Here is a 25,926-nt window from a genome sequence, read left to right on the forward strand (position 1 = left end):
AAGAAACTGAAAAAAATTACAAAGTATCGTGAGTTGCAAGTTGAACAAATTTGGCAAAAGAAAATGAAAGTTGTTCCCATAATAATAGGTGCTTTAGGCACCATCCCCAAAACATTGAAAAAACATCTAGAAGCAGTTGAGTTAGATTAAAACCTGGGCAGCTACAAAAGGGCTTTCTTTGGCACAGCATTCATATTCAGAAGGTATTTCCACAACTCATAGGCCCTTGGGTAGGGCTTGAATTAGTGGAATATAACCAGCCTTTTACTTGAGGCTGAGGAAGCAAATCAAGCTTGGATGAATATTATATTCATGCATGCATACCATACATACGGGAATACCCTGATTAATGCTCTGGATGCGTTCCTAGAATAAAAAGCGCTAAACGAAACTACATAAACAGATCATTTTAACACATAGGGATAGGGGAACACGTGGCCAAGAATAAACAAGTTTTACTTTAATTTTCAGTTATTTTTATATTAACTTTCCTTTCATGGCTCTTGGTGTTTTGGAATGTATGATACAGAAGCGACGGTTTGAATTTGAAACCATCATTGCCGTTACTGCTCAGAATTTCCTTCTTTAATAATGGCTCTTAAAGTTGATGGAAAGGCTGAAGTAGCTTCAGTATCTGTCTGCACTCAATGCTTCTCCGGTGATTCGAATGTTGTAGAGGTTGCTTCTATTTTTAAATCTATCAAATCAACCTCTTCTAGCTGCATAATTTTTGCTCGTATCCTCTCTTTGTTTTTGAATATGATTAAAAATACTTCTAGCCTTTTCCATGATTACTGTCTGACTTGATGGCATATAGTGTTCAGTTTCATCATCAATTAAAATGGAAAGACATTTCTCCATTTCCTCTAAAGCATTGTTTCTGGATCAGGTTACCTTTGTTGTGGAAGACATTGTGATTGCTGAACACTTAATATTGTCCTTATTTTTTAAAATCATTGATATATTAGAAGTAGTCAAATTTAAGGCGGCTCCAATGTCAACTTGATGTTCACCTTTTTCTATTTGCCTCAGCACCTGCATTTTAATGTCGAGTGAAATGCATTTTCTTATCAGTTTTGTTTTAACCTTTTGTTGATTGGTATATAATAATTGTATTATATACAAATCAAGAGAAATACAGCAATAAATGGAATCGCCAGAAATTTAGCACTTTTTTAGGCTTTGAGTAGAACTGCATTATATCGAATCATGGAATATTTAGCCCTTTTTTAGAGTTGGGAAAAAAGCCGTGTTATAACGAATCAGCGTTAAACAGGGTGTTACTGTGTGTGTGTGTGTGTGTGTGTGTGTGTGTGTGTGTGTGTGTGTGTGTGTGTGTGTGTGTGTGTGTGTGTTAAAGATACCAAGCCATTTTAAACCTGGTTTTACTCCATTTCCCAAGTAAGCAAACAGACAAACAAGTCAGGTTTGTGCCTGCAAGTATTGCAAGTCTAGCTGACCCTGCACGTAGTGCAAGACTAAGGCAACTCATGGTAAAAGTAGAATAAGCTCTGATCACTTATCTTAATATTTACCCTTAATGCAATGCACATCTCCTGGAGGAGATGTATGATGCTTTGTATTAAAGGCAAGGGGCCACTACCCAGACTGGTTTCGACCTTTATTGAGGTCTCATCAGTGGAAGCCAGGCGAGAAATACCAAGATTTTAGTAATACAGAGCTTATAAGTATTTTACCAGAACAAGTTGCCATAAGGTGTTTTAACCTTATTAAATAAAAATCTCAGGAGGAGATATAAATGTAAAAAGTATTTTACCTTGGGTATAATAAATGTTAAAGATACCAAGCTATTTTAAACCTGGTTTTACTCCATTTCCTAAGTAAGCAAACAGACAAACAAGTCAAGTTTGCACCTGCAAGTGTTGCAAGTCTAGCCTGATATTTTTATTTAATTAGGTTAAAACACCTTATGGTGACTTGTTCTGGTAAAATACTTATAAGCTCTGTATTATTAAAATCTTGGTATTTCTAGCCTGGCTCCCACTGATGAGACCTCAATACTGGTCGAAACCAGTCTGGGTAGTGACCCCTTGCCTTTAATACAAAGCATCATACATCTCTTCCAGGAGATGTGCTTTGCATTAAGGGTAAATATTAAGATAAGTGATCAGAGCTTATTCTACTTTTACCATGAGTTGCCTTGGTCTTGCACTACGTGCAGGGTCAGCTAGACTTGCAATACTTGCAGGCGCAAACCTGACTTGTTTGTCTGTTTGCTTACTTGGGAAATGGAGTAAAACCAGGTTTAAAATAGCTTGGTATCTTTAAATATTTTTTATGTCCAAGGTAAAATACTTTCTATATATATATATATATATATATATATATATAAATAAATTGATAAGAAATAGAAAAAATCCTTAGCTCACCTATGGTACAAAATGTACTATAGGTTGCAAATAACCTTTTATGGGTAGAAGCAACAGCAAAAAAATGTCTGTATATACAGTATCGATCAAAAGTTGGACACCTACTCAAAACTGTAATTGGACTTTTCCTGTGACACTTTCCAGTAGTGGACATTAATACGGGATGGGTCCCCATCCTTTGCTTCTATGACAGCTCTAACTCTGCTGTGGAGGCTTTCTACCAGGTGTTGGAACGTCTCTGGAGGAATGGCAACCCATTCTTTCTGAAGAGCTGTAGCCAGAGCAGTTCGTGATGTGGGTCATTGGGGTCTGGAGTGAAGTCGGCATTCTAATGCATCCCAAAGGTGTTTTATGGGGTCAGATCAGGACTCTGGGCCGGCCAGTCCATTTCTGGAATGTTATTGTCTATAAACCATTCCCTCACAGATCTTGCTTTATGGCAAGTAGGAATTGTCATGCTGATACAGACAATAGTCATCACCGAATTGATCTTCCACCGGACACTACGCAATAGGTCAAAATGCCCTTGTACCCTTCGGAATTTGGATTTCATTGTAGTGTTATGAAAGGGGCCCAGTCCATTCTATGAAAAACACCCCCACACTGTAACGCTGCTGCCTCCAAATTTCACTGTTGGCACTACACACACACAATTGCAGGAATCTTTCTCCGGGCATTCACCACACCCAGACCCTCCCATCAGACTGTCACATGGTTAAGCATGATTCATCACTTCAAATCACACATTTCCAGTTGTCCAGTGGCATCGCTCTTTACACCACTGCAAGCAGTGCTTAGCATTCACAGGAGAAATGTTTGGTTTATGGGCAGATGCTCGACCATGGAATCCCATTCCTCTTAACTCTCGATACATGGTCATGGTGCTGCTGGACAGCTAGTAGCACTGCACTCCCAGGTGAATGTTTCATTGTTTGAACTCAATGTCTGGCAATTTCCACAAACCACCTTCAATGCTCGATGGTCCCTGTCTGTCATTAAATGCAGCCTACCCAACCATGGTTTTATTGTGGTTGTGCCTTCGTGTTTCCACTTCAGTCACATCACCAGCTGTTGACTTGGGCAACTTGAGGAGGGTTGAAATGTCTCTGACAGATTTCTTACTGATGTGGCCAGTAGTGCACCCAGGATTTAATCTTGGTGTGTGTGGGGGGGGGGGGGGGGGAATTGAACGGATAAAAATATTTTTAGTACAATGAATTTGCATTAAAAATATTTTTATCCATTCAACTAAAATTCGTTAAATTTTATTCGTTCAATAAAATTCATTAGGTAATTATTATAAAAATTTATTTAAAGAATAAAATCCGGTTTTCCTTTCTTTTTACAAAGCTCTTGAATTATTTCAGTCGTGGTTACATTAATCTCTCTCTGTGTGTGTGTATATAGCAAAGCCAGTCTGTTCAATCGTGATTGTGTCATGGTAGATCTTAAATAGGTTTTTAAAAGGCGTAAGTTAGAAAATGACCTTTCACTGATGCATGTTGTTACTGGAAGCGTTGCAAATATTTTTAATAAGTTATAGATGTTAGGATATATCATTTTGTCACACTTTGAAACTGCATCAACGGCATTTTTGCATGGATCTATTGCAAACGGTTTTTCAAATTTCTTATACCACAACTTGAATTCGGCATTCAAAATTGCTGAATTTGTATAAGGCAAATCACCAGCATAAAATTCACACAATTGACGAGAATCTTCCATTGCACTTGCTGTTGGAGCATCTTTTCCATTTGGTAGAAGAGAGAAAATATATTTCAAAATGTTGCGGTGCCGAGTGAAACGTTCATGAAGTTGAGTCAATATTTGGTCAATAAATGGGATGAAATAGTTCTCCTGAAATACTCTTCTACAGAATCGTCTGGAACATTGGACCTTAATGTTTGTTTTGATGAGGTCCTTGACTTTTTAATGTCAATATTAAAATTATTGGCTTTTATACATGCTTCATCGTAATTATCTTTAAATGAAGAATCTGGTGTTTCACAAACGGTATTTAATTGAGCCACATCATCAACAAAATTTAGGGCAATTAAGACGTCACTGTCAGATTTTTGCATTATTTTAGACAATGGTAAGGTGCACACAAATATTTTTTGCAAGCTAAATAAAGATATTATAAACAACAAGGACGTCCTGTCTTTTAGGGGTTGAAGAAATTGTGTAACTTTTCAATTATGCCAATGCAATTTCTTATTTGTCACAGATGTTGCATTTCCAAGTGCCAAATTCAAACTATGTGATGCACAATGAACATATAAAGTTTGTCGATATTATTATTACATAACATCTCCAGGTAGTCCAAAGACATATCGAGGAAGGGCACCTACTCTACAATTCTCCGTCTTCACAAACCACAACTAAATTCATCATCTACACCAACGCTCTCTACCGCCGACCACTGCCACTAGTATTTTCACAGACAATCACAAACATCCATGCCCACGGCAGGATTTGAACTCACGGCCTTTTGGCGGGAGAGTTGGCCAACCAGGCTGGATATATAGATAAAAAATTAAATTTTGTGGATAAAAATTAAAACAAAGTTTTAATTTTTATTAAACAAATAAATAGAATGATATAATTGTGTTACTATTTACTTTTAATGAGATGGATGAGCTTCTCAACCTTGCAGGGTTGCTGGATATCTGGCTCAATATTGGTCAACTTCAGTCGAAGATCGGCACACACACTAAGACGAATTCTGTATTTTGTTTTTATTTGAAGGAGCGATGAAAATCGTTTCTCGCAAAGAGGTTGTAGAAAACTGCACGACTATTTTCGACTTTTTCAAATAATTCTGGAAATTCACTTCTCACTGAAGGCGAGATCCAGAATCAAGCCAAACCACAATCACGGAATTGCATTTTAAGCCCACTGTCACTTGAAAACTCAATTAGCTGCTCTTTTTTCGATAACGAAAGGTCGTTCTCGTGACTGCAAGCCTGAAATGGATTGTGAAATCACAGAAATTTCTTATAAAAAGTTATTCGTAAAATGTTTCCAAATTCTGTTTCAGAGTTTTGAGGTGGACACAAACTCTTTCCCAGTGGTTAAATTCTAAACTGATAAGTTTTGGGGCCCTAACTATACAAAATAACCAATTGTATTTACCTTTTGAATACTATCCGGGCAAGCTCCAAACCTCCCCGTCACTTTCATCTTGTGTTCGTAATCAGGCTACTTTTGATATTGACTTTATATGCACATTCAAACCTGTAAACAATTGTTGAATAATAACACAATAATGTAGGCATAATTACCGTAAAGGGAGAAAAGTCACAAAACAGAAAAATGTTCCTACAAAATAACCAACCATATTTACTTTAAATGCGATCCATTGGTCGAGTGTCCAGCAAATCAGCAAATCTTCCCTTTCATTCAGCATATTAATATTATCGCATTGCAACTGATGGGAATTCTGTGAATTCTTTACAGACCTCTTTCTCTTCAGAAACTACACACAAACTGTCATTACAAACTCATTTTGTATTATCGCTGTCATCCGAGATATTTTTCCGTTTAAAGAAGGTACCAATGTACTTATCCATAATTGAAATACCATACTTGCTCACATATAACTCTCACCCCTGATTTTACTTTTCGAAAAAAATAAATTAAAAAGTTTTGCATATACCTCACAAATGAAAAAAGCTGAAACACGTTCAGAGCAGGGCAATGGTTACTTACTCCTGTGGTAAACAGCACACCCTCCCCCAATAGCCACTATATTGCAGAGGCAAGAAAAACAAGTACTTTTATTATGTCAGTGAATAAGGTATAAGCATCATCAAATTCCTACCATGTACCCTCAAGGGGTGTACAGGATATGATAGTACTACATGAAAAAAATTACATCATTACTAACTTCCTACCTACAATTTTCCTCCAAATCAGTCTGTTACTTGTCAAGACTCTAACATTATCAGATCTTATATTTCTATCGTTTAAGGCACTTTGTACCGTATTAATCCACCTTTATCTTGGTCATCCTCTGGGTCGTTTTCCTGCCAACCTGGCAGAGAACACTTGTTTTGCTAATCTTTCCTCTCCCATTCTATTTAAGTGACCATACCACCTGAGATTAGCTCTGCTAACGCATTCCTGGATGCTGACAATGTCAAGTTCTTTCCTAATATCTTCATTTTTAATATGATATTGCCATTGATGCCATCTGTTCACGCCTCTAATCTTTCTCAGGACTCTCATATCTGCGGTCTCTAGTCTTCGGTCAAGTGTTTTACTTCTGACCCAGCTCTCAGATCCATAAGTTAAAACTGGTTTGAACACTGTCTTGTATACGGCTAATTTAGTGTTCCGACTAATTTCTCTCTTATTCCATATGAATTTATTCAATTGACTTCCCACGATACCAGCTTTGCTGATTCTGTTGTCTATTTCTATATTTAGTTTACCATCTTCAGTAAAAATTGTGCCTAAGTAGCTAAAATGTTTTACTTGTTCCACAGGTTCTCCATTCACAACACAGTTGACATTTTCAATGATTCTGTTTTCATTGTCTTTGTCTTTTTATTACCGACCTTCATACCATATCTATTACAACAGTTATTCAATTTAGTCAAGGAATCTTGCAGACTCGTAGTGGATTTATTGATAAGTATAACATCACCTGCATAAAGCAAAGAGCTGACATTAACATCTCCAATTCTGATATCATGTTTAATACCATTTTCCTTCATGTGATCCATCTAGATAATGAATAACAGAGGGGATAATGTACATCCTTGTCTCACACCAGATTTAACATTAAACCATCTTCCTGTACTTCCTTCAATTCTAACTGCTGACTTACAACTCAAATAAAGACTAAGTATTGCTTGATAGAATGCCACATTGACACCATATAACTGCAGCGTATTGAATAGCTTCTCTCTTGGCACCTTGTCATATGCCTTTTCCAAATCGACAAAACTTAAATACAGATCTTTGTTATATTCCCATGCTTTCTCAACTATTTGTCGTAAAGTAAAGATCTGATCCTGACAGCCTCTATTTGGTCTGAATCCAGCTTGTTCTTCACCAAGCTTTTCTTCTGCAATTCTTCTTGACCGTTTCTCAAGTATACTTGCATAGATCGTGCCAGGTACACTCAGTAGGGAAATACCTCTGTAATTCTCACATTCAGTTTTATTTCCCTTTTTATATATGGGTACTATGAGAGCTCTACTCCAATCATCGGGAATTCGTCCCTCAGTCCAGGCTTTCTGAACTATGCAGTGCAGCCACTGTAAGACTTTTATACCACCATGCTTCAGCATTTCTGGTCGAATATCATCTACTCCTGCTGCCTTTCCACATTTCAAGCCTTTGATGGCTTTTCTACTTCAAGTATGGATATGTATTCCTGACTGCATGCCTGGTCAGTGTTTTTTACCACTGTGCTGTCATCACTGCTTGTTTCATTTAGTAATTATTCAAAGTAATTACTCCATACGTCAAGGATATCTTTTTCTCCTGTTTTCATGTCACCTTTATCATCTCTAATTCCTTTTACAGCACTCTTTCCTCCATTCCTAAGCTTCAACAACCTCCAGAATATTTTGCCACCTTCTTGATATTTATTTTCTATATTCTTGCCAAAGTCCTCCCATTACTTTGTTTAGCTAGTTTTATATACTGTTTAGCTTTCTTACATTTGTGTCTGTATTCTGTAAGAGTAAAAGCTGACTTATTTGCCAGGAACTTTTGATAAGCTTTCTTCTTTTCCTTCACTGCTTCTTTAACTTCCTGTGTCCACCAGAGAGTTCTGATTTTTTTATCCTTGCACACAACCTCACCACATGCCTCTCTGGCAGAATCAATCAATGTTTTCTTCAGAGTTTGCCACTGAATCTCCTAGGTTTGATTCCTGTTCTCAAACTCTTTCATTTTCTTTTCAATTATCTTTCTGTATTTTAGTCTACAGTTCACATCTGAGAGCTGCTCAACTTTTATTCACTTTAAAACTTTCTTACATGTTATTCATTTCAATATGAATTCAGTTTTATCCTGGTCAAGACTAAATAGTGATTGCTTTCAATTTCAAATCCTCTGTACACTCTGGTGTCCTGCACCAGGGAGAAAACATCACTATCAACAATAACATAGTCAATGAGACTTTTCTTATTCCTAGCCTCTTCTCTCCATGTGAATTTGTGCACATTTTTATGTTGGAACATGGTGTTAGTAATAACCAGTCCATGTCCTGAGCAGAAATCCAACAGATATTTGCCATTATTATTAGCTTTGCTCTTTTCTCCAAATTTTCCCAAAATATTTTTATATGTCTCACAATCATTTCCTACTCTGCTATTTAGATCCCCAAAAAGGACCAACTTTTCCTTTTTCATTGTGTCAGTTGCTTTTTCTAAAGCGTCTACTAAGGTAGAAGTGGAGGAAAAAATTCCTCCACTTCTGTGGGACCATAGGCACAAATTAGTCTCATTGTCCAGTTCCCCATTCTCATATTTGTCCACATTACTCTACTTGAGACTGACTGCCATTCAAGAAGATTAGCCTCATATTTTGTGTTGAATACTATGGCTACTCCTCCTTTTCCTTGATTGTCATTGCCTGAATATAACATTTTGTATTTATTGCTCAGAAAGATCTCACCAGTTTTGGTCTTTTTTGTTTCAGTCACCCCTATTATGTCGATCTGGTACTTATCTAATTCCTCAGCTAGCTCCATTTCTTTGCCATTCAGGCTTCTTACGTTGATCGTACCGATCTTTAACTCTGGTGATGTTGAGTTGGGGTTTGTTTTCAGATTTGTTCCAGTAGTTGACTTTTTGCTGTTCGCCCTGGTTCCCTGGTGAAAACAACGGGGGCCTTGTTTAACCGGACGACGCCCCAGCCAGCATGAAATTTTGTCATGTTGTACCATCATTTTTTATTTTGGTTTAACCAATAAGAATACAATTTGGTCGGCTTAATCCCAAATTGCCAGCCCATCCTCGTTCGTTCAGTATCAAAGTAGATACCCAACAGGGTGCACCATGAGAAGGTGAGGATTATACATTAGGTCAGAAGCCCTGGTCGTTCTCTGCATTCCTTTAAAGGCTATGTGGTGGTCTCCTCTCAGTTATACAGCTTTGACCCTTAAGCACCCCAGGAATAAGCAGTCTGTGTATATTTCTCAACAAATAGTGCAATTAGAGACAACTGGGATAAAAACTACACTAATTGATAAACCACATGCCCCCTCATACAGAAACTATGCTGTATATATAGACTCAAGCAAAACCATATGTTGCACCGGAAAACACAGTATCTGACTAAAAACTATTGTTATTAATTAGATTGTGTGAGTTCGCTCGGCAGCAATAAAATTCAACCGAAAGTGTTAAAAATTCGTAAATGTTAAAACTAAGATATATATATATATAGTGAATGCTGTTATGGCAGTTTCACATATTATTGGAATTCGGTTTAAGAGAGTTAGCATTTCAACTCAATTGTCAACTTGCTTTTCGTGCGATTTCCGAAAAATATATAAATACTGGAGTTAACTCACAACACATTTTGTCTAAGTATTACTTAACACTTCTGTAGATTTATTGAGCTTTGGTTGAAGGAGGAAAACCTTCAACAATAAAAATCAATAAACAACAATTGGTTGAAATGTGGTCATATGGACAACGCATGTTCACTTCAAATCTGACAGAACAGCAAGTGAAGGTGGAAGCAATAAAACCATATTGTTTTTCACTTCACCCCTCTTTTATTACTGGTCATTCTGCCACTACAAATTAAAATAGTAGCAGAATGTTCATGGAATGAACTTTTTTTTTTTTTTTTTTTTTTTTTTTTTTTTTTTTTTTTTTTTAAGTATTCATTTTATTTTAATAATTTTTACTTATTCCATTTTAATTTGTTTTGTTTGGATAATTAAAATATATAGATTTATTTGGTTAATTTAAGCCTGTGGACTACCTGTCCCATTGTTGCAGACCATAGGTTGAGAAACACTGCTATAGAGTTCTCTTACCTTATGTGACCCCTAATTCATAAGTACTATAGAAATAGAAGATATGACACAACATAAATAAAAAATGAATTTTAATTAGGAAGAGTATTTTGGAAAATTTTCTAGTGTTTTTTAACTTTTTCTTTTTTTGGGGTGGGGCAGTGTGATAGTGGACAAAATATGAAAAAGAATATGAAAGAAGCTAATTAAAGGTAATGTGGATTGATGAGAGGACATTGAGGAGAGAAATAGTGAACTTATGTGGATTCCTTCACAGGACAAAATGTAAGCTCATACAGCTTGACTTGTAATACAGTAAGAATGAGAATGAAAGAAGTGAATGGAAAGAGTATGAATGAATGAGAAACTAGGAGTAAGGAGAGGGTATTTTATGATTAATGCCACTTTCCTTCATATAGTGGAAATTCTATGTCAAGAGGTGTACCTTGATGGGAATGTGTTGAAAGCATGTTTCCTATGTGAAAGGATCAGTGATGTTGGTAAAGCTGTTAGTTTGCAGAGGAAGAGGAAAAGTACAAGGAGTTTGGTTTGAAAGGTAAGAAATATGCAATGAAAAAAGACTAGTTTCTGGAAGAAGTGAGAAAGAAGAGTGATAAAGTAAAAATTGTGAGTTTGCTCAATTGTGGTATGATAGGACTGAATTTTGGGAAGGGTCGTGATATGCAAATAAGTGAGAACGTTGTGTAGAAGGAATGGTGTGCAGTATGTGGATCTATGGAGTGAGTTGATGGACAAATAAAACCTGTACATGACTAACAGAGCAGCATTTGAAACATTTTGGAGTTTGGAGAAAGTTCTCTTCAATGAAAGGTTGGAAGGACCAAACCAGAGGACCTAGAGGTATTAGGGGAATACAATCAGGTATGTGTCTAGCCTCCAAAATGAGTGAGTACAGAAATGAAGATATAATTTTTCCTTCTTTCAAATCCAAATGGATCGGTAATTACATTACACAAAGGTAATTGTGGGCCCGAAGAAAGGTTAAGATGCATGTAAATGAATGCCATTTACATGCAAAGGGGAAGGAGTTTTTGACACTAGCAGCTTGACTTAGCCAAAAATTCTTGTAGAAAGGCTTATACGTTGGCTGTACATGATTATTAAATTACTTAATGAATTCACAATGTAAACTGGAATATAAACTAAACTTTAATATATACTTCCTATATTTCGGCAACGTCACGTTACCATCTTTATGGGAACTTAAGGCTAAGACATGTGCACGCAGGCACTAATACAGCAAATGAGGCCGAAGAGAGAAGATTACTGTTTTTCCTAAAGTCCTGATGGTGCCCCCTTAGCAGGCTATATTAGGTATTCTTGGCCGTTGGGCTGATGTTCTCATGATGTACATCTCCCAAATTTGGGGCAGTCTCATGCATCCAAATTTGTTGAGGTTTGGCATGTTTTTTAAGGCTGAGGCTGATTCTATAAATTGTCCTTCAAATTTAGACTTGCTGGGGTGTATTACTGTGGCTTTCTTCCAACGTATTCTGTGGCGAGTATCTGGAGCATGGTCTGCAAGCCCTATTTTGGTTCACAATGAACTCAGGCTATTTTGTTTGGCAGGGAATATTTTACAAACAGATAGCGGGGACAGCCATGGGTTCACCACTCTCCCCACCCCTGGCCAACTTCTTTATGGAGACTTTTGAAGAGAAAGCCTTAAACTCTGCCCCACAGAAACCTACTATATGGCTTTGCTATGTTGATGATGTGTTCGCTATTTGGCCACATGGCTCAGATATACTCCTCTCCTTCTTAAAACACTTAAGCAACCAACACCCTCAGAATCAAGTTCACCTTGGAAAAAGAGGATAGCAACAGCCTCCCTTTCTTAGACACACTAATGACCCTCCAGCCTGATGGAACCTTGGTTTTCTCAGTTTATAGAAAACCCACCCATGCGGGTACATTCACCAACAATTCCCCCCCCACACACACACACCCACACACAACAGGGCTAAAGTAATCTGTTCAAATAACCCTAACCACTGAACTAAATCACATCCTTAACACGTTCTCAGCCAATGGCTACAACCCCCCAAAAATACTCAACATCTCCCATAAGACTAACACATTTATTCCAGCACCATTATCCCATCCCTGTAGTAGTTCTCAGTAAGATCTGCAAAATACCCCTGCAACTGCAATCACCTCTTGATTTGCAGAAAAATGCTGACCAGCAAGGAAGAATTTGTTTTGCGATGAGATAGAAGTCAGAGGGAGCCAAATCTGGAGAATATGGGTGGATGTTCCAACAATTCATAGTGCAGATCCCTTATTTTTCCATTGCCAAAACACTTTGTGGGCAGGTGCATTGTCCTGATGAAAGATGATTTTTTTCTTCTGTAAACCAGGTCTTTTCAGGCGAATTTTTTCATCTAGTCCAGTTAAAAGATTGGAATAATATTTGGCGGTTATTGTTTTACCCTTTTCAAGATAATAAACAAAATGCCTTTACTACCCCAAAACACCGATGCCATGACCTTTCCTGCTGATGGAAACGACTTTGTCTTTGGCACTGAACAACTGGCTTCTGTCCACTGTTTTGACTGCTGTTTGGATTCTGGTGGCTAATGGTAAATTCAAGTCTCATCCATAGCAATAAATCAACACACATCAGTTTTATTCTTGTTAAAACACTCCAAGCACTGTTTAGAGATTTTCATACAAGTGTGTTTTTGATCTGCTGTGAACAAGCACGGCACCCATCTTGCACAAAGCTTTTTCATTTGCAATTCTTCATGCAAAATATATCCTACACGTTCTTTTGAAATGCCTAATCTGAGCAGTTTCATTCACTTTGACCCACTGGTCACCAATACCATGTCGTGCACTTGATCAATGATTTCTGGTGGTGTTACACTTTTTGGACGTCCTTCACGTGGAAAATCTTCAAGGCTGGTACTGCCACGTTTAAACTTGGCAGCACATTTTAATTGTCAAAAACAAAGGAGAAGAGTGCCAATAAACTTATATGAATTTGGAATGAATTTCTTTTGGCATTAAACCTTCTTCTACAAAGATTTTTATAACTGCGTGATACTAAATTTTATCCATTTCAAGGGATACAGACACTTTTGCTTCAGACAGCTGTATAAAACAAACTGCTTGATAGAAATGACTTACACAATTTCACATGGATGCTTATGACATATGTACCAATTTTGAAAAAAAAAAGATCTTGTTGATAGTGTTGCCATCTATGGTTGAGGCTGAGAACTTTTCAGACCAAACTCATATCATATTAAAAATGAGGATATTAGGAAAGAACTTGACTTTGTTAGCGTCCAGGAATGTGTTAGCAGAGCTAATCTCAGATGGTATGGTCTTGAACTGAATTGTAAAGGAAAGATTAGCAAAACAAGTGTTCTCTGCCAGGTTGGCAGGAAAAACCCACAGGAAGACCAAGATATAGGTGGATTAATACAGTAAAAAGTGCCTTAGAAGACAGAAATATAACATCTGATAATGTTGGAGTCTTATCAGGTAACAGATTGATTTGGAGGAAAATTGTAGATAGGAAGTTAGTGGTGATGTAGGTTTTTCATCTAGTACTATCATATACTGTACACCCCCTTGAGGGTACATGTCAGGAATTTGATGATGATAGTGTATGTATGTATGTACATAATGCACATATTTTATTTGCTTATAAATGAATGTGAAGAATAATCTTTGTAATATTAACATAAATGTATATGAGGAATTATTTCTTTTGCTCATAAATACCTTTCGTCCTGAGTTGACATGGTTAAAAGCTTATTAAATTCATATGCCATGTGTTAAAAGAATCTTTTTTTTTATTTGCTTCATTTTTAATAAACCTATTATCAAAGTATCACAGAAATTATGAAAGCTGCACTTCAGTGTGGCATTTATAACTGGAGTATATTTATTTGTAATTATCCCTTTACATGTAAGTTTTGTTTTTGAGTTGCATTACATCCATAAAATGCAGCAAAATTAAGAGATGTGAAAATAAATCATTGAAATGCTTTGAAACATTTCAAAACATTTCAAATGAAATGAAGCAAATAAAAAATGATTCTTTTAACACATGGCATATGAATTTAATAAGCTTTTAGCCATGTCATCTCAGGATGAGAGGTGTTTATGAGTAAAATAAATAATTCCTCATATACATTTATGTTAATATTACAAAGATTATTTTTCACCCTCATTTATAAGCAAATAATTCAAATAACTGAAAACATAAATTTCCAACTCTAGTGTCAGCATCCAGGAATGCGTTAGCAGAGCTAATCTCAGGTGGTATGGTCACTTAAACAGAATGGGCGAGGAAAGATTAGCAAAACAAGTGTTCTCTGCCAGGTTGGCAGCAAAACGACCCAGGGGAAGACCACCAACATATAGGTGGATTGATGTGGTACAAAGTGCCTTAGACAATAGAAATATATGATCTGATAATGTTGGAGTCTTGACAAGTAACAGACTGATTTGGTGGAAAATTGTAGATAGGAAGTTAGTAATGATGTAATTTTTTTTCATGTAGTGCTATCATATCCTGTACATCCCATTGCAGGAATTTGATGATGATGTAGAAAAGCCTGGTCGCTACTTAAAAAGCTTAGTTCAATCCAATCTTTTGATAGAGAAATATTCCAAACCATTAAAAATAAGCTGATAGTTATGAGAAAAGCCATGCCAAGAAGAAATCATTGCTCTCTGTGAATAATTATTTTAAATTAAAGATATAATTGAAATAAATAGAATTAAAGAATGTTAAATAATAACTTTTATACAGGAACATTTAGACATTCAGCTTGATGAGTTATATATTGGATGTAACAAAAGTTATGAGAAGAGATGAAGTAGCCTGAGGATTAAGAATTAACTAGTACACATTGTTTAATGGAAGTGAGTGACACTAATGCAAAATATTTATTATTATTATTATGTGGGTATATTCATGGAGTTGAGACTCATTGTGGGAGATGCACTATTATTCACACAGCACCTACCTTATCTCTCCTTAAACTTGTTCACTGTTGGAGCACTACTCCTTCAGGCAGCCCATTCCACTTGTTCACCACTCAATAGACTTTCAGACGTATTCTTGAGGTTTTTCCAAATAGCCAGCACCATCCCATCTTTATGGAATTAGGAGCCCAATTCCAGTGATAACACCATTTCCTAGACCAAGATGGAATTTCCAAAAAGCTGGCTGGGAAAGCTTCACTGCGGATCTAGACGCGCACCTTAGAAGAATTCCCTCAACTTACAAAAACGGTACACGGTTCACTGGAGTAGTTATAATGGTGGAAAAAATGCACATTCCTCAAGGTTACCAAAAAGAATACATGCTTGGATGGACCAATGAAAGCGAATCCATGTATCGGAAATTCCTTGAAAGTAAGGATCCCAAGATAGGAGAAGAACTGCTCCATAGTCTCAACACTGCTCATAGGGAAAAGTGGATTCAAATAACTAAAAACATAAATTTCAAACTCTAGTAGAAAAGCCTGGTCGCTACTTAAAAAGCTTAGTTCAAACCCCTCTGTACCAAAGAAATCTCGTTTTGTTGATCCAAATCAGATAGCTGCTCTTATTGTTTCTCTTTCTAGAGCTCCGATAGATAAAGAACATATTAAAGAGATAAAATGTGAACTAAAGGCTATGAGGTTTGTAACTCAAAAGATCAACAATTCTGTTTGCCTTTTTCCCATGAGGAAATATCGCGTTTCAAAATATCATAATGGGGAAGGCTCCTGGATTTGACAATATTCATAATGAATTCCTGATTCACTTTGGACCTTATGCAAGATTGTGGCTGGCTAAGTTCTTTAACGATATATTTGAAAGTGGCTGCATTCCTAAAGAATTTAAAAGGACAAAAATCATTGCTGTGTTAAAACCAGGTAAGCCAGCAGACAGAACTGAAAGCTATTTCCCCATAGCCCTTTTAAGTGCAACTTACAAATTGCTGGTGAGACTAATATTGAATTGGATCAGTGAGAAAATTTTGGAAAGTGTTCCAATAGAACAAGCAGAGTTCAAAAGAGATTGCAGCTGCAGAGTTCAAAAGAGATTGCAGCTGCACAGATCAAGTTCTCAGCTTAACAACTTGCATTGAAGCAGGATTTCAAAGATGCCTGAAGACTACTGCAGTCTTTATTGACTTAACAGCAGCTTATGATACTGTTTGGAGGGAGGGACTCATACCTAAATTTCTTTAGGTCATCCCATGTAAATATTGGATCATCTCCTAAACAAATTACTATGTAATCGATATTTCAGGATAGTCACCGGAAGAAGCATCAGTAAACAGAGAGTGCTTAAGAATAGATTGCTTCAGGGCTCAGTGCTCGCACCACTGCTTTTTAGCCTTTACATCACAGAATTCCTGAAACAGCCAGCAGGAAGTTTGCTTATGCAGATGATCTAGCTTTGGCGATCAGCGACGAGTCTATAAAAAGAACTGAAGAAATATTGATAAATGATCTGTCAGCTTTATGGCAATTCTATAAAAAATGGAAATTAACACCAAATTCTGGTAAAACCAAATGTTCTTGTTTTCACCTCAATAACAGACTTGTAAATCAAAAACCAGAGGTATATGCTGATGGAACATTAATTTCATTTAATCCGACACCTAAATATCTGGGAATAACTGGATCGAACTCTGTCATATAAACAGCATATGATTAATATCGCTGCTAAAGTTTGTGCCAGAAATAACATAGTTCAGAAGCTTTGTGGTACTATATGGGGCTCAAGTGCCAAAACTCTGTGGTGCACTGCCATGGGTCTAGTCTAGTTTGCAGTACAGCAGAGTATGGTGCTCTTGTCTGCCTCAATAGTTACCATGTCAATAAACTAGCTGCTCAACTTAACTCCACTCTGCGTTTAATAACGGGTTGCATTAGGAGTACACCCCTACAGTGGCTCTACACTTGGAGCCATATTGCTCCTCCGGAACTGCAACAACAGGAAGCCTTGCTTAGTGAATATAAAAGAATTTTAAATAACCAAAACCTCCCAATACATGAATTTATTCCAGATGCTTTATCTAATAGACTAAAATCCAGAAGACTTGCTATAAAAACCGTCCGTAATCATTCTTAGCCAGAATGACACTATGGAGTAGGTGGGATGTACTGTGGTCCCAAACAGTATCACCTGAAGTTCGTAATTACATAAACATCTTCCAAAAATCATCTGGATTTAACCTGCCCAGGAGGACGATGGATAACAGGATTCATACAGGCCATGGTGTATGTGGAGACTTACTTTCAAAGTGGGGTATGATACCAAATCCCCACTGTCCCCGTGGAGCCGAGACACAAACCATTCACCATATAGTACAGGAATGTGATCTGACGGCATATCCAGGTGACTTTAAGGATATCCTTGACCTACCCCTAGAGGCGATCAATTGGATTAAAAACCTAAATGTTAAAATATGATTAATCTTCTGTCTTATGTTTGTCATAAATTTCATGTTTGTATTTGCTTGTATGTAGGTGTTTTATTTTTTATTTATATTATCATATATGTGTATCTTATCTATAATCATGCATATTTTATCTTATTGTCTTTTAACCATGTGTACATGCCATATGATAAATAAATAAACCACTCTCCAAACACAGCCTAGTCTGCACACCCTTACTTACCACATTTACACAACTTCCAGGAGTGACCCAGTATGCTCACCCTACTACTTGTGTATTGAAATATTTCTTGCGTCAATCTAATAAGTCTCTGTCATGTTCCCTCTCCTCTGACCTATCATTCCACAGACCTGTCACCAGTTTAATCACTCATCTCGGAATCATTCCACCACCTCCTGATCTCCAAGAAACCCAGGTGACCAAATCTATGCACAGTAGTCAAGATGTTGCCAAATCATAACCTTATAAAGAAGGATAATAACCTTCCTATCTTTGTCATTTTGTTCAACATCCAAGTGATCCTCTGAGCTATTTTGAGAACTTTGCAACATGCCCTCTGAACTTCAGATCTCTATCCACTATCACCCCAAGATCCCTAGTCTCACCAGTTTCTCTAATTCAGTGCCATCAGTATTATACAAAGTATGTAATCTTTTCATCCCAAAGTGCATTCATTACCTTAGATTTTGCAACATTAAAATGACAACCATTTTCCTTTGCTCACACTGCCAATTTATTTGAATCATCCTGTAGGATATCTATATCGCTTTATCAACCTTTGCCCTCCCCAGTTTTGCATCATGAGCAAACAACTGAATATTCCCCCCCTTACCTCTTCCACTATACTATTAATATACAAACGAAAGAGTAGTGACTAGTACAGAGCCCTGGGGCAATCCACTAGTCGCCCTCATTTGCCTTCATCCTACTCCACCATACACCCAGCCTCTGATGTCAGTGACCCCTATTCATTCCACCAGCCTTATTATTATTATTAATCAACATCTTGCATAATTTGTCTTAGTGTTTATCTCTAAACATTCTAAATTTCATAATCCGAAGTTACATGAAGATTGTAAAACAAAATTTCAATTGCAGCCAACTCAGAATGCCTAATGTTAATCCAGAAGTTTTTGTAAATATATAAGAAGGGATAAGATTAATAAAAACAAATTAAATGTAACCAGCTCCTCTGCAATAATTGTCTGTGATCCATTTGGTGGAGGAATGTAATAAATTGTCTTGTAAGTGTGTAAGACTCAGAAGAGGAAATGCCTTGAGGGACAACATTTACCTAATGATGTAATAAAAGTGGAGACAAATTGTTGCTATATTAAATAATTTGGCAGTCGTTAAGGTTCCAAGTTAGGGATGATCTATCTCTGTTGGTGGAAAACATCAGTTTATCACCAAATTTCAAACCAAAATCGGAACTGATTAAGCCTTAATCTTCACCGAATCACAGAAATTGGGAATAGATCTTCAAAGTTGATTAGGAATTATATCTTAGGATATCAGAATACGGTTTCAATAATCGGTAACTGGTTATTACAAATCTGGTCTTTTTATGATATTATAAGTGAAATGCTTGTTTCAAGTTAAACTGTTTTCAGTTAATAGTGTTTTATCTAAATAACATAAAATGTTTTCAATAAATGCCAGGAATGTACAGTAATTGTAGAAAACATTAAGAAAATGTAGATGAAATTTGCTTCAAGTAATTTAACTGGCTTCATTTTTTTTTTTAATTCTGCCTAAATATTGATGTTATTGCTTTATATACTTCTGATATGCTGTTGTACAAATTTCCTATTCATTTTGTTAACACGTTGACTGCTATATGAATCAAATATGATTCACACTACATTTTTTCAATTCGTTGCATGAATCATATTTGATTCGCATAAAGATTTTTCTTTCAGGCTGCGTAGTTCACCCGTGATTCATATCTAAATGAAATGCTTATGGGTAATTGAAATATGGAGCCTGGTAAACAGGTTTATATAGTTAGCGCAGTAGAATTTCAATTACATGTACAACAGGTGGCCTATTATAGGGGTTTTATTTTTACCTGATTTAGGCCAATTTCTAATGTTGAATAAACCAATAACAATGGTGCTAAATATTTATTTATAATATATGTCATTGGTAATATTGGTAAAAATTACTGAGTTTTTGAAGAGCATATCTGTTAGTTTCTTGCACCATTAGGTCCAGCAGCCCTTCATGAACAAACATAAAAAAGAAGTCTACAGGCTGTTTATCATGCAATTCTTCAATAACATTTTGTTTTTTTTCAAAATTATTATCCACAAACTGAAAATGTTTTAGATTATCACCTGTACTTTTATTCTCTTTCTAGCAATGAGAGAATCAGAATCTGAAGACACAGAACTAAGATCACTTCTGTTGTAACTTTCTGACAGATATTCGTATGGTTCGTCATCAGATAGAACTTCATTTATCGAGGCTTCTAAATGACGTTGCTCTTTTTTATAGTCTCCCATATTAGGGCAATTTATAACAATATTTATCACTATAACAAATTTATTCCACCGGACAAAATACTGAATGCATATAGCTGTTCATACGCATTATAGATATGCAAGTTTGACCCTGTGTGAAGCGCGAATCGCATGTACACTGCTCAGCCTAATCAGTAAAAAAATTCTTCTCAGGTGGTACACATGTGACTCGCACTTAACAAATCTATTTAGCTGCATGAAATAGATAAAAAAATCATAAAATATGATTATTTTATGTTACCTTCAGCAAATTGTAAAACAAAAAGAAGTTTGCCCTGGGATCACAATTTTTTAACATTACGGCGGTCAACGTGTTAATTAAACATTTGCGAGTTGATGGACTAATCTGTACTAAGAAAAAAGTCTTAATTGAAAACTGGACTACCGTTGTTTTCTCCTGCACACTGATAGTCTTATGTTGTTAATTTATGTAGCTAACACCATTGATGGAATTTTCTCCTCTCATGATTTATTATCAGATTTAAAAAAAATAAAAAGATAGTCATTTATGTGAATGTTAGCCTAGCATGCCTCTTATCATGTGTAAACTTTCACTGCATTGTAGTGGGTATCCTTTTTCTTAGTATGTAGTTAATTATAACCATTTGTATGTGAGTAGCAAAACTTAGGAAAGTTAATAATTAATCCCAAATGCTCTGATTAATATGTGAATTTATTTTAATTTATTATAATGGATCATAGGAGGTTCATAGTCTGATTTTTGCAGATCATTTTACTGCTAAATTATCGGTGAGAATGAAGGTAGGACCAGACTTCGTGGCAACAAATTTTACCTTCTATGATTGTAGCACTTACACATCGTAAGTATATATTTTTTGTAATGAGTTGAATCAGTTTTCTTTTAATTTTTTAAGAATCATAGAATTTTTATGAATTATAGGATTAAAGAAATAAGTTAAACTTTCAGCCTTTGTAAATAGTAGTTATAGCTCATTTTTTAATTGACCTGTATAACTTGAATATTATCTATTCAAGTTACACAGGTCAGGTATTATCTATGGGAAAAACTTCATTACTTATATTGTGTATATGTAGAATGTTATTCATAATCAGTCATCATACTGAAAAGTTATTTATTTTTTATAATTTTTTCCATAAATTGTAAATGAATAAATTAATGGTCAAAGTTAGATAATTGGGAGGGAAATCTCTAAATAGCCTTTTAAGGAATCCAGAAAACCTACAGGGCTTCTAACCTGGTCAATTTCTCATGGTGCCCCATTACTAGTATCTACCTGGATTCAGATGGACTGGGGTTTAGCTACTCAAACTGAATTCTGTATTAGCTTAAACATGATAACAGTGAGGGTACAAGATGAAAAGTCATACTAGCTTGAGGCATTGCTCAGTAAAATGATGCCTTGCAAATTTCATCAGGAAACCAGAGTGAACAGCAAATAGCTACTGGAATACACTCACCTCAACATCAAAGTTCAAGGTGGGTACCATAAATGTAAAAGGTATCAACAGAAAAGAAGAGGAACTGACAGAACAATTAGAGAGATTAAAACAGGTTACAAACAAGATTCTTATATGTTATACTCACAACATTAATGATTAGTTACTAACTATTATAATAACAGAATTAACTCACGTAAATTATTCTTTATTCGTAGAATTTTCACCTGAGTATCACAGGCATCATCAGTATAGGTACAAAGCTAATTAAACAATAACTGTTATATTCACAAAGCGCCACCTAAGTAGCTAAGGTTAAATTTAATTATTAAATAATTATTTAATTATATAATTATAATATTTAATTATTATTATTTTTTTATATATATATAAATATATATATGTGTATACAATTATGTTAGGAAAGATTTGCTGCTTTATAAAGTACTATCTCCCACAAGGGGGAAAGACGTAGACCATCGGATCTGTTTAGGTTAGGGGAGTTAAGTAATGTTTCTTTGTATAGCTGTTCCATTAGGAACCGACTTTTGTGAATGACTTTTGTCTTGTTCCACTTAACTCTATGTCTGGTGTTGATGGCATGTTCTGCAATTCCAGACTGTTCGGGTTCAAGGTACTGGATGTACGACCTTGAACCTGAACAGTCTGGAACTGCAGAACATGCCATCAACACCAGACATAGAGTTAAGTGGAACAAGACAAAAGTCGGTTCCTAATGGAACGGCTATACAAAGAAACATGTGAAACATTACTTCACTCCCCTAACCTAAACAGATCCGATGGTCTACATCTTTCCCTTTGTGGGAGATAGTACTTTATAAAGTAGCAAATCTTTCCTAACATATAATTGTATACACACACATTATTTAGGAAATTTAACCTTAGCTACTTAGGTGGCGCTTTGAATATAACAATTATTGTTTAATTAGCCTAGTAGCTGTACTGATGATGCCTGTGATACTTAGGTGAAAATTCTACGAATAAAGAATAATTTACGTGAGTTAATTCCGTTACTATAATAGTTAGTAATATGTCTACTCGTGGTATTTCCTTACTAAAAATTAATGACTAGGGAGAGGAAGGCATGGCTATAGTCTTCAACACCAAACATAATTTTCATAAGAGAACTATATATCATTGGGTTTTTCCCCACTTAGGAAGCTGACATTCACACCAGCTGTGTCACTCATTCTCTCTCCCCTCAGATTGACAAATGCAAATTGTTGTTTATCACTTGTCTCCTTATTTGTAATCAAAGTGACCAGTTATAAAGTTGACTGACTGCTGAAGTTTTCAGGTTATTTTTGATTTTGATAGTATAGACTGCACATATTTAGTGTATTATGAGGATTTTAGTAAGTGGCATATGCTAATATATACAAATATTTCAGGGCACAAGTATACAGAGGATTTGAAATTGGAAGTGATCATCATTTAGTTTTGAGTAGGATAAAATTGAATTTCTTATTGAAAAGAAGAGTCTGTAAGAAAGTTTTAAGATGAATCAAACTTGAACAACTTTCAGAAGTGAACTGTAGACTCAAATACACAAACATTATTCAAGAAAAAATTAAAAACTTTGAAACAAGAACCAAATCTTGGAGATTCAGTCATAAACCCTGAAGAAAACATTGACTGATTCAGCCAGAGAGGCATCTGGTGAGGTTATCTGCAAGGACAGAAAAATCATGTTGCAAGTTAGAGGCAGTAAAGAAAAAGAATAAAGCATTTCAAAAGTTCACGAAAGTAAGTCAGCTCGTGCTCTTAAAGAATACAGAGAAAAATGTTAGAAATCAAAGCACTGTGTAAAACTAGCTAAACAAATGTCATGGGGAAGACTTTGGTATGAACATTGAAAATAAATATCAGGAAGGTGGCAAGTTCTGGAGGCTTTTGAAAAAAAAACTTGCTTACACATAGAGGAAAGAGTACTGTAAAAAGTATCAGAGATGATAATGGTAATGTAAAATTGTGTCGTTTGTGCCATTGTAAAATTATATATTTGAATTTTATTATTATTATGTTCTTTATTCAAAACACGATTCCAATACTTTCTCTTCTTTTACTTTACTTATCTCATTTATTAATTCTTAGTCGTAACCCCGAGTTGTTTTATCTGTTGCTTGATTTAGTCACTTATATTTAATCCTTTCATTCAACTTTAATCCCCCCCCCCCTTTCTCGGGGTTGTACCTATGTTATTCACATGCATGTAATTTTATAACTTGGGAAGTTGCCTCGGGCAAGAGCCGAATTCCCTTGTTATAACAGCAAGCGTATTTTTCAATATTGATTTCTGAAAATTTATTTTTATTTAGACTGTGCCATCAGAAATTGCAGATAACATTTAAATATCCTTCCATAAGAAAAAACACTTCGCTTAGCACAGAAATACTTCTAACTCTCAACACTATATCAAGCAACGTAAAATTCTATTCTACAGTCATGGCAAGCTATCACCTTAGATTATATAGGTTCGCTTTTTATGAGCATTGCATTGGTATGCAGGAATCAGGTGTTTGAAATAAGGACTTCCTGATTGTGAAGGATTTTAAGTTTAAAAGAATGAATTCAAAAGTCAGTTGGGAGGAGAGTAATTTTCTAAACCTTCTTTAAGAAAAACTGAGTTAATTACCAGTGTTCTGAAAACAAGATGAGTTAGCTGATTTAAAAAAAAATTGCGATCTGTATGCATGGGGATGAGTGCTAATGAATTAATCTGTCTTTTATCATTACTCAGAGATGAGAACTGATAGCAATAATATATATAATGTATATGATATTAATATCATGCAATAAGTGCCACCTTTTTAATGAAATGTTCACCAATTAGCTTTCTTATTTATTGTCTTAGCTGTACCCAATGCGTTTCTAGTCCATTTCCATGTGACTGGTGTGTTGGTGGACATCGTTGTACTCATGATACTGGAGAAAATTGTAGGAATGACATCTTGGTAACAGGCATATCAGTAAGTTTTATTATTTTTAAAGAATTGAACTGAATTTGTTAATGATATTTTGCTCTTTAGGGAAACTTGTGACATTATGATTATGAATTATACACATGTTTACCAAGAATATTTTAATATTTGCCAAATATTTCAGTCTGAAAATAACAGACTGTCTTCAGTTTCTATATAGGAACAGTTTTTAACAAGATGGAATACCAACAATTGATCATTCAAAAGTAGAATGAGCCACGTGATGTTACATTGCTAAGCATTAAAGAGAGGAAAAATTTCATCAGAGTGATGATTAAATTATAGATTAAATTATTCACAATTTAATATAATAATCTTAATTTATAAATATCATTACACTAATGTAATTTGATAAGGATATACATTCATTTCGATTCAAGTTAGGGCGTTGAAGTAAGGCCTCAGCACTCTCTTTAAATAGGCATTCAAATTTATAGCGACATCTGTGTAGAAGGCGAGTCTTGGATCAAAGGATGTTGTGACTTGTCTCTATTCCGTGCTGAGCCAATCCAGACTTATCGGATTTGTTGTGCTGAATGTATGATTGACGTTCTTGAATTCTTTTTTCTATAGCGCATCCTGTTTGTCCAAAGTAGGACGGATTGCAGTTACAAGGACCTTGATACACACCAGCAGAGATATAGTTGAAAGTTTATCTTTAGAAGAGGGGAAATAGGTGGATATTTTGTTAATAGGTATATAAGTGTCTGTTAACCACGCTACCGGCCAAGACGTCTATAGACGTTCATGTTATCATGGATGCGAAGTGCTTATTAAAATTGTAATACCATTGTTATAACAATGAAATATATGATGGATACGAAGCGTATGCGGATGCATATTTGATCCGTAACGGCCGGTAAGGTGGTTAAATCATATTTCTTCAGAATTCTTGAAATTGGTTCTGAAATCCTGTAAATATATGGAATTGGAACTCGACTTATTGAATCTCTGTTGTTCTCGATTGGATTGTAGGAATCAAACAGATGTTGTGTACTTTTTTCGGAGAAGCCATTTAATTTCATATGATGTTTGATAGTTGAAAGTTCTTTCTGTAATTCATGAGGAGTTGAACAATTAGTTCTAGCTCATCGCATTAAACATTTTATGATTTCTGTTTTTTGATAAGGAGGATGAGCAGATTGTTTCAGAATATAA

At 35.6% G+C, this 25,926-nt stretch overlaps 1 protein-coding gene across 1 annotated transcript in view; it reads left to right on the top strand.

Moving 5' to 3' along the window:
* Positions 1–25,926, top strand: part of LOC150100648 (plexin-A4-like) — a 707,214-nt gene that overhangs the window by 271,803 nt on the left and 409,485 nt on the right. Inside the window, 2 exon segments of the mRNA XM_090401991.1 lie at positions 21,075–21,168; positions 24,642–24,756. Of these exon segments, the coding sequence (XP_090258117.1) occupies positions 21,075–21,168; positions 24,642–24,756 (209 nt within the window).

The sequence above is a fragment of the Typopeltis vanoorti genome, chromosome 12 (genome assembly GCF_054136105.1).
Source record: "Typopeltis vanoorti isolate ZY-2024b chromosome 12, IOZ_Tvanoo_1.0, whole genome shotgun sequence".
Classification (NCBI taxonomy): domain Eukaryota; kingdom Metazoa; phylum Arthropoda; class Arachnida; order Uropygi; family Thelyphonidae; genus Typopeltis; species Typopeltis vanoorti.